Source organism: Echinococcus granulosus (genome assembly GCF_000524195.1).
Source record: "Echinococcus granulosus chromosome Unknown EG_S00086, whole genome shotgun sequence".
NCBI lineage: Eukaryota > Metazoa > Platyhelminthes > Cestoda > Cyclophyllidea > Taeniidae > Echinococcus > Echinococcus granulosus.
Window position 1 is genome coordinate 53,409 of NW_020170466.1, and position 10,019 is coordinate 63,427.

General features: G+C 41.6%; 2 protein-coding genes across 2 annotated transcripts in view; one reads left to right on the forward strand and one right to left on the reverse strand. All coding sequences in view use genetic code 11, as the record gives it.

Moving 5' to 3' along the window:
- Nucleotides 1-374, forward strand: part of EGR_07756 (hypothetical protein) — a gene marked incomplete at both ends in the record, with an annotated part of 2,473 nt that extends 2,099 nt beyond the window's left edge. Inside the window, 2 exons of the mRNA XM_024497005.1 lie at nt 19-85; nt 140-374. Coding sequence (XP_024348559.1) covers nt 19-85; nt 140-374 — 302 coding nt within the window. The remainder of the gene's footprint in view (nt 1-18; nt 86-139) is intronic.
- A 738-nt stretch (nt 375-1,112) lies between these two features.
- Nucleotides 1,113-1,576, reverse strand: EGR_07757 (hypothetical protein; the record flags this gene model as incomplete). The annotated part of the gene is made up of 2 exons (XM_024497006.1): nt 1,113-1,193; nt 1,460-1,576. The coding sequence occupies 2 exons, from the start codon at nt 1,574-1,576 to the stop codon at nt 1,113-1,115; spliced, it is 198 nt and encodes a 65-aa protein (XP_024348560.1).
- Nucleotides 1,577-10,019: the final 8,443 nt, after the last annotated feature.

Here is a 10,019-nt window from a genome sequence, read left to right on the forward strand (position 1 = left end):
AAACAATGCAGTATTTAGGGAATCAAATCCGATTCAAACTAAAATTCTTCACTTTTCTAGCATTTTTTTACCAAATTACTATCAGGTATTGCAGATTTAAAATTAATTTGACTATCATCTGGCTGCTATAAGTAAACAGTGCAAGTAATTTGAGGTGCAAAGAACATCCGTCTAGTATGCATGTATACAGTCTTAGTGATAAAGTGCTGCCACACTTTTCCATTTACTCAATTGTACAAATGTTCACATATGCAAACAATTTTGCTGGTTCTCAAAGTACTTCCACAACTACATACTTGTATGCACTCACATTCATTATTGCAAAATGCATGCAAATATATTTACACGAATATAAACACTTATCTCACCGCTAAGTACATCCAAATCCACCCGCATAAGCATTCACGATTTCATCACCATGAAATACATCAACACATCTGTGTGCACGACTTAACTACAACTTATTTCATCCACAAATGCTTGCATATCTGCACTCAATTTTAATAAATCCAAACACATCCACACATTTACACTCAAGTTCACAGGAATGATTGCATTCACACATACATATACCTATGTAAATAATTTTACGATTGCGGAATATAACTAGACATACATAAACATGTCGCGTCACTTTTACCAGTTTACAATACATCTGCATATGCATACACATTATCACCTTCATTGATACGAAATACATCTACACATTAATACGTATGAGTCCGCACTTTTCCAATTGCAAATTGCATTTACATAAACATGCATGCATTTGGACATACCGGTAAGAGATACTTTTGCATGTGCATGTATATGTTCTATCGCACTATTAAAAATGCAATCAAATACACGCATAAACACTCAATTTCAATTTAAATGACAAAAAATACGTACACCTTCATAAATGTATACTCGATTTTACGAATACAAATGTGTATTCACAATCATTTGAGCATATACATACTCATTTTCACTTTTTATAATTATAGGCACATATGTGGAGCGAGACTCCTCGGTCTCCGCTTCCCGATTCCTAGCGTTCCTAGACAAGCCCGATTGGTTTGCTCTGGACATCTTTTTTAAAGACGACAAGATGTATAGGGAAAATACAATATTCAAGGAGGGGAGCCGCAGTCACTAGGTAAGGGAGAGGGCGATCCAGTTACAAGGTTCGAATTTTCCTGCTTGCCTTCTCCCTGAAAGGCACATTAAAACAACATAAGTATTACACATATCCATACGTAAACCTACTCAATTTTTTGAATAAAAAATACACCCAAAATACATGCTCACAAACAGCATTCACACATGTGTGCGCATCTATCTATACTTTTTATAATTTTAAATATATTAACAACTTCCAATGTATTTACGCCCATTTCTAGTAATTCAAAGTATATCCATAGCTACAAACGCATAATAACTTCATTAAAATGAAAAAATTGCATTAAAGGCTGCATACGCATGTACCTAATTGCAAATTTAACAAATTTGGATCATTCTTGCATGCACATATGTGCTTAATTCTTCTGATAAAGTTAAACGCAAACTTTGGCTGGAACAAATTGCTTTGACACATTCATATGCACAACAACACGACCATAGCAACACACTGCACTTATTTTGGTACACTATAACAAAATGTATCATAAACTGGATAAGTATACGCACACAATTTTGTTAATGCAAAACTAGCCTGCGTCAACAAGCGTGTGTATTCTCAATTGATGTAACGCAAAATACATCCAAGTCTACATGTTTGTATGAGCTCAATTGTACGACTAAAAACACACTTATGTGTGCATAAGTTTTGCGCTTAATTTGACTAACAAAAATTCATCCGCGCTAATAATTTACCTATTCAAAGTAAATCTATGCTGATATACATGCGTATTCTTATTTCTAATAATATCATATTAATCCACAAACGTATGCGAAAATTTATTCAATTCGCTAACACAAAACAGATTGCGCATATTCTCAATTTTCCTGATGTAAAATGTCTCGCTTTCTCGAATTCACAAAAACAAAGTGTACCCACACCTTTGTATGTGTATATCCCCTGTTTTACTAATACACCATTTATCTGTCCATACTAACGTATATATTCTTAACTTCACTAATACAAAACACATTCGCACGTTCATGCCAATGTATTCTCAAATTCACTATTATGCATATATTTTTAAGGATAGTTAAAGCCTCAGAACCCCACTGAATGTCATGTAAGACATAATGTTTGTGCAGAATCTTTATTGTCGGCGCACAGAAAAAATCGGTGCCCCTGGCACGGCTGCACTCAGAGCCGCTCGATGGAGGCGCAATGGCCAGTTTTTTTGTATATTTTATAAGTGTTAGTCAAACCTGGTGGTGCATTATAGAGAAGGCCTCCTTTGCTCCCCCACATGGGCATCATTTTTCCCACTCTAGTGATGAACGCATTGGGATCACTCAAGGTGTATATTTACTACACGACTGGTGAAATTTACAAATGCACGATGTTGAGTGGAAAGGGACTACAATGTTAAACTGGACTGCCTTCTTGATAGGTGGGGGGGCCGACTGGCTTTTGGTCAGGCGCAGTGATGACTGTGGAGAAGCTTACAAGGCAGAGGACTCGCAAAATCACCACAGCCTTGGACAATGCCAAAAACTTGTCCTAGAACCAGAGGGTCAAGTGACTTGAGCTGAGAACCTCACCGGTACCGCGAGTAACCGAGGCACATAATTGGGATCAACTTTTAGAGGTAAGGTCTCGAAAAAATACTACATACCGACCAATGGACAGGCGGTCATTAATCACGTTGTCCAGTGCTTCCCTCGTCATTGCTTCTGCTGGACAACCTCCTATAGACATTTCATTTTAAAAAGCACATTTGGATAACAGTAACTCTGTTGAAAGAAAGAAAATTAGCAAATGTTATGCCAAGGTGGTTGGTAAAATACTTATGAAATGAAAACCAGATTAGTGAGGTGGTAAAGTTTATGCAAAGACTTCAATTAAGGCGTTGAATAGCAAGCAAATTGAAAGATGCATTGAAATTGCCATATTGTGGAGAAAAGTTAGTAATTTTGGGGGGTAACTCTGATAGGTCGACTGACAAAGTAAAGCAGTGACATGTGGTCTTGGATGCCTTTCAAATAGCGATCAAAAGTCAGTCAGTTGTGCATTTTCAACCAGCTGCGTATCAACTGATGCTGGCGTCTACTTGCAGCCACGAGTAGGAATTTTTGACTCGACAAAATTTTACCTGTTGGTAATGCGACACGAGTGCTCATATCCATGGCAAGGAGTTGAAGGGAGCTGTGCCAGACAATGCATCTGGCAGACGGACATCACTGAAGTCATCGGCTTTGATTGAATCAAGTCCTGACCGCCCTTAGGACTTCCTGCAATACCTCGTTCCCTTGTGATTCCTGAATGAGGAAGACGAGCAGCTAGAGACGTCCCTGGTAGTCAATAGAATACCACCGAATAACAGGCTGGTGAAAAGAAAATATGCAAAAGATATAATACTACGAGGAAAAACGGCAGAATTCTTACAGCTTAAACGTCGGAACAGCTACTCAGGAGGCCAGAATTTAATGGAATTTGTACTGAACATTCCTAATAAATGTCAATGAAGTGCTATAAATTGTCAGTTGTAAATAAGGATGCACATGCATCTCATCTATTGCAGCTGTTAGTGTAGCATCCCAAGACTTCCTGAAGACGAAAGAAGACACCATACTCGGGCAGAATATATATGTATATATTCAGCACGGAGAAGGTGTCTGGGCTATTGGAATGGCCCAAAAGGCCAGCTCCACCCAGCGAGGTACAAGGGGGCTAATTCAAAGTTCAAAAGTGGCGCCTCACCAAAACCGAGGGATAAACAACTATCGTATTACAGTTAGAGCACACTCAAAGCAGTCATGGAGCATAAAGCAGACCCAAAAGCTCACCCACTTTTAAGGCCATGATCACTGCAGTTGACGGTAACGGCACGAGAGAGAGAACGCGGCAAATTGGCAAAGAAGAGAAAAGATAAGTAAAAAAGAATCGCTACAGCAACCGATTCAGATTTAGTCGTTGATTGTCATTTTGGTGTCTTGCGTCTTTTGCACTTCGCGGATAGCTGTATGGCAATCAACGAGTCCGTAATGTGGGTTTTGAATTACCTCATTCTGTATCTCCCATACGTTTTGCTAATCAGGCAGCTATATCTCTCTTCCAAGTGCACTGAATAACTTTACCGTGCTAGGGTCGGACTTCAGCTACTTTCGAAACCTTACTATGGGTATGAGAGCCCGTTCCTCACTACTAAGAGCTGAAAGGCTGCCGAGTCAGTAATACCTATTATCGGCCATAAGTAGACATGAACATCAGTTGATAGGCAACTAGCCGCAAGTCAGAAATTGATCAGCTTTTGACCACTGTCTGGTAGCTTTCAAAGAACATTTGTCACTTTGCTCCAAGTTGTCTGTCAACCCATCGAAACCGTCCCCAAAATTACTCACCTTTCTCCATGATATTGTAAAGTCAACATCTGGTATATTTTGGCTGCTATTCAGCGCCCTACTTATAATCACACCCAATACTTCACTTTACTACTCTTTCTACCTACCGCCTTAATATAACAATTACCCTTTTCCTTCCTTTTGGCAGAGTTACCACAATCCACGTGTGATTGCAGAAGATGTCGATTTGGAATCGTCCAGCAGTAGCAGCGACGCGGGAAGCACCCGACATCCTGTTGTAATGCAGCCTATCTGTAGAGCAGTAAGCACAACTTTTCCTAAAATTCTAACTAGTCTCCTGTTTTGGCCCAATAGAGGGATTCCGATCCGCTTCTGAAAATTGTTTTAAATATGTATCTCAATTACCGTCAATGGTCTCCCTTTAAGCTATTTGGTTCTTTAGCCAATGCGCTTGAAATTGGGGGCGCTAAGGAAGTCGCTAGCATTACCAAAGGCTGTGGTGCGCTTACATATCCTCCACCTTATAAACTCCTCTAGCAGTCGTCATTAAAACACTGCCTAGAATGCCCGCTCTCGATAGGGGCTCCACACTTTTCCCCCAAAATCACAATCCACCTGGCGAGGTGGATACAATCAGATTACACATGACTGAATGCTCTTTCTTTCAAAATTATTTAAGCACCAACGCTTTAACCTTACGTATACGATACTCTCGGTCCAGCGCGATCACCTTTCTGCTTGGTGATCCACGAGAACCGGCAGCCACTGGGTAAGCGCGCAGTAAGTGGGCAACTGCAACCGCCGCTACGGCGTTCACAACCGCAAGATGCAGTGCTACCATTGAAACCATGAATGAGGGAGTGAGAACTGCTTCCACACAGCCTCCACGAGAGCTCTTTCAAGTAAATGTGGCAGTCAGTGCGAGGTATTAGGACTTTCACGTCTTGAGCGTTCCAGCTCTCAGCTTCAAGATTTGGCTCCATGAATTATCAAGTTATGGTAAATTCAACGCTTCCTATTTCCACCGGATTATTGCACACTTTTCCCGGCTACTAACTTGTGTCTGTTATCTTCTTCCTCTTGTAGAAAAAAAGAATCTCCCACAATAAGAAAGTTTATGCACTTGGAGGAAAGCTTGCCAGCTAGGTGCCATTCCACGGCACTGGGTAAGGAAAGGTTTGTTATTTCATCTACAAATTTTAGCCTTTATTATTTAACATAATAAGCGAAAGAGCGGCAAGAGGCACAGCATCGGTTTACTAGCACAGTAACTGAATTTAGAGAGTGGGGTAAAGTAGCTTTCCTTATTATTCTCAGCTCTTTGTGCGGTCATTTGAGTGTTTTCGCGGTGACAAGTGTTTGGGTGGTACGAGGATGATACGATTCAACCACTTCATTGAGGAAATATCCCCTAATTCATGAGCAGTCTTACATTCCGTGAATTTTGACTTAATTCTGCTCCATCACATCTTACGTCAAGGACTGGACGACTTGCTGCACCGAGGAAACACCATATGACAATTGCCTTTGGTATGAACATCTGCTAAGAGGCGGCATTTGAAGTGCAATCCTGTTCTTATGGCTTGACAGATGTTTTTAGTGTTGTTTTAGTAGAACCTCACCACATTACTGGTTAATGCTCAGAACAAGAGATTTGATCTGAGGATCCAGTTAATTAGACCGGACATCTGTCTTTTGTGATTACTTAATTGGAAATTGGGTGAGCGAAAGATTTTGTCGCCAACATTCAGGCAAGCATAGACGGTGGCCGAGAGGCGAGGGCTAGAGAGTCCCACCTATTTCTATGCATTTGTTGATTGCGCTGTCTCTGTTCCTCTCCTCCAGGCCGCAGAGGTTGCGGTTTCCGTTAAGGCAGCTTGAGTAATTTATATCCGCAGGGCGGTTTTCAGGCTAGTGTCGGTGCTGCACCGATGTCGTATGACGAGGTACGGAGACTTGCTCCACAACCTGGTTTTAGCTCCAGCTACTCTCCTAGTCAACCGCAGTGTGTATCAACCCACACCGTCTCCGTTACTTCAACGGAGTTAATTACATCAGTCATTATTAGGACTTCATAGTTTCGGACAGCAGCCGATACCGTTTGCACCTTTGTATGCCAACTCAGTGTTATACCCATTGTTTAGGTTCTCAGATGCCATAGGGAATAGAGGATGGTGCAGATGTCGCAAACGGCCAACCATGAGGGCAACGTGGAGGGCGTTGCGGAGTCAACGCCGCTGCTGGCACCGCGCCGTGTTAGGAGGCTTCACCAGCGCAGCAGTGGGAAGAAGAGGTATTGATGTTGACATTTCTGTTACACTATTTTCTGATTCAAATTAATATCCTGGGTGAAATGAAAGGTGCTAACCGGGTCTAAGTGGGAATTTTGTGCGTCATCGTGGTCATAGCATTGGAAACATGAAGACTGGCCTTACTAATTTGGACCTGGTTATATACGGTTTAGGTCCTAGGTGGTGATGAAAGGGAAAAGTTGGTTATGGATTATTAGATCTAGCTCAGCTTCAATGTTACTGACGCAGACTTAGAAACAGTTGTGTTCAGTAGGTATTCCGACGCAGAAGATGGCGCATTTCCAAAATGTCAATTTAGTGGTTGTAAGGGTAGCAATCAGGCCAACGATTGTCCCCAGTTTTAGGTAGCAATTGTGGATTGTCTGGCAGCCTTAGCACGGGGGTTAAATGGTCTGGTGGATAAGTCCTTTTCAAATTAATGATTTTGGTAAATATTTAGTGGCAGGAAATAAGAGTGACTAGAGGTTAATTCAACAAAATTATTTTGCACACCACGGTAGTCACATACAACAGTCGAGTCTAATTTTATCATGCGAGGAATCTAGTGACAACGCACAATCAAATGCGCTGAGCTTCTGCGTGATGATTTCGATTTGCATATACGACAACGTCATTGCAGTCAAGGCCTATTGTTACTTCGCCAGCATTACTTATCTGCCTTCCGACTACTTTCTTGCAAGACTCAAACAGCTTAGAACTAATCGCCACATACTGTCATCACTTTGCTTGTTTAATGAAAAACTACTATTTCGACTTAGAACAATCAAACAGGCTACTGATGGACCGGAGGTAGGGTTGACGCACTCACTTTAGTATGAAACAAATCCGTTCTTAGCTCCACCTGCAGTTCGTCTATTGCAGACGTAAACATAGTTTGGCCGGTTTGCGTGAAATCCACCGATTAGTACAAGAGATACCAAATGCAAATTACTCATCATAATGGTCAGCACTTTCTGCCGAGGCAGAAGTGAAATTAAGTAGCAGTATAATTCCTCTAGCATCCTGTCACACCCTTCCACCCAAGTATCAATGCCTCATACGTTTCTCAAAATCCTTACGACTCAACTCAGCTTTTCATGAATAACTTTATCCCATACCCCAATTCGTGGTCATAAATGCCTCCTCAAACACAAATACAACACACGCCTATCCCCCATCACCACATCAATCCCTAAGGCTTTACTCAGTAAACACATTTTCACGAGGACAATGCTTCACAATTGGGTAAATCCACCAACAAGTGGCGTCTTTACAATTGCCAAGTGGTTCACGTCTCGCTTCACGAGGTCATGTGCACGAAAGCCGCGCCTATAGTAGTGAAATAACAGCTGGCAAAGGCAGAGAGAGACCCCCTTAACCACACCCATTACACGTCGCTTTGACGTTTGCGTGTATGTGCGTTGTGTGTGTGCGTTGTGTGTGTGTGTGTGTGTGTGTGTGTGTGTGTGTCCATACGGGGTGGACAGTGGTGATATTGACCGTGGTGAATTTCGTGGTGGTGTTTGCTATCCGCCACCAAACGCGGCTGTGTTCAAGCTTTGTGCATTGGTGCTCTCGAACCACCCAGTCACAATTGCTTTGAAGCCACACGCTCGCGTTATTTACCTTACTGACTAACCAACTCATCTAGGACCGCTTGGATTAGTTAGGAGGACCGACTAATAAATCATTGAGTCTCCATTAAGTTTTCCAGTACCGAGCTCGCATTGGTTCAGTGTCTTGACACGCCTCGTCAGTGAAAGCCATACACACACTCAATAGCAAATGGCTCGAAACTATTGCTTTACCTTGGCACACAGGAATTCACCTCCTAACTTTTTCCCATTATATTGTATTTATTATAGGCAATTTGGGTTTTATTTCTGCACTTTTGAGTTTTGCAGAGACAATTGTAGAAGTTTCCTAACGTATGTGTAGGTGTTACGCTACTTCACCCGCATCGCATTAACGCCTCAATAACAAATGGCCAACTTTTAGAAACGAAATCTTAAATCCGACCCAGTATATTTAAGTAATTTGGGACAATTGCATTGCATCTCTGAATCTGTACGGGACCTACTTTGTTCAATCGTAGAGATGGAGCGTTGGATAGCCAAATAAGTTGGTCTAATTCCCAATAGGCCTGAAAATGGTCTATTTGCAAAAAAAATTTATTTAAACTGACTACTTATTTATAGTCATTTTTACAATTCCGCATCATTTCTCAGCGCGACACAAGGTAGCCGTGGACTCCATCCTTATTGCCTATTTTATCTTTGGAGGTAAACAATCTATTTCTAGGCATCTAGGGCTATATCGCTCCTAATTTCCAGCTGTTGGTTCTCCTTTACATTTACTCATGGAAAATATCTGCTATGAAAGGCTACAGCCGTGGAGACCCTCTACAGAGGAATGTACCATAAATGAATTCCCAATTTCCAGCGATTCACGATTTCAGCAAATTACCATCGTCTCCATGGAAAAATTCACTACGCTTTCAGGTTTCCGCCTTCTAATGTCACCGCTAGAAGCAGATGATGAGGAGACTGTGTGTAGTGGGGAACATAGACCAGACTTCATCACAGATTGTCATGCGTTTTGTGCAATATTCAGGGTCTCGGACTGCGTGGAGTCCAGGAATGATGCTCAAGAGACTACAAATGATATACGGTGATTTTCTTTTTTCACGGCTTTTTAGCCACGTGAATTCCTCAGTCACCATGGGAATTCAGGGCTAGCTATTCAATTTTGCCTTTTGTGGACTCCTTCCAGGCGCTCCTCCCATTTTATATTAAGCCGGCTTGGAAATCTGACAGCCGTGTTTTTAAAAAGATGTGCCTGAGAAATTTACCAATGCTAGGCAATTCACATTCACCTAGTCATTGAACCACGGCATTAGGGTGTGTTCACATACAGCGCCCTTTTCTCTATCTCTAAGCGGCTGAAAAATCTGCAGTTTAAATCTCTCACGTTACTGCACCCGACATGGCAGAACAAAGCAAAAAAAAAAGTTTGAAAAAGGAATTTATTGGTAGTTTTGGGAATTAAATCACAGAGTGGGGGCACTTTGATTTGTTGTCGTTTTAGAGCTTATATGACTGAAGTGGAGTCCATCTACCAGTCCCATATGTCAGAATCTGAAAGATCCAATCAAATGCGAGTTTGCTTTGAGAACTTTCCTCATTATGGCATATTCACCCAGCATTTCGGTCGCATGCCTGCCACGGATTAATCAGTAAGGTAAATAACGCGAGGGTGTGGCTTCAAAGT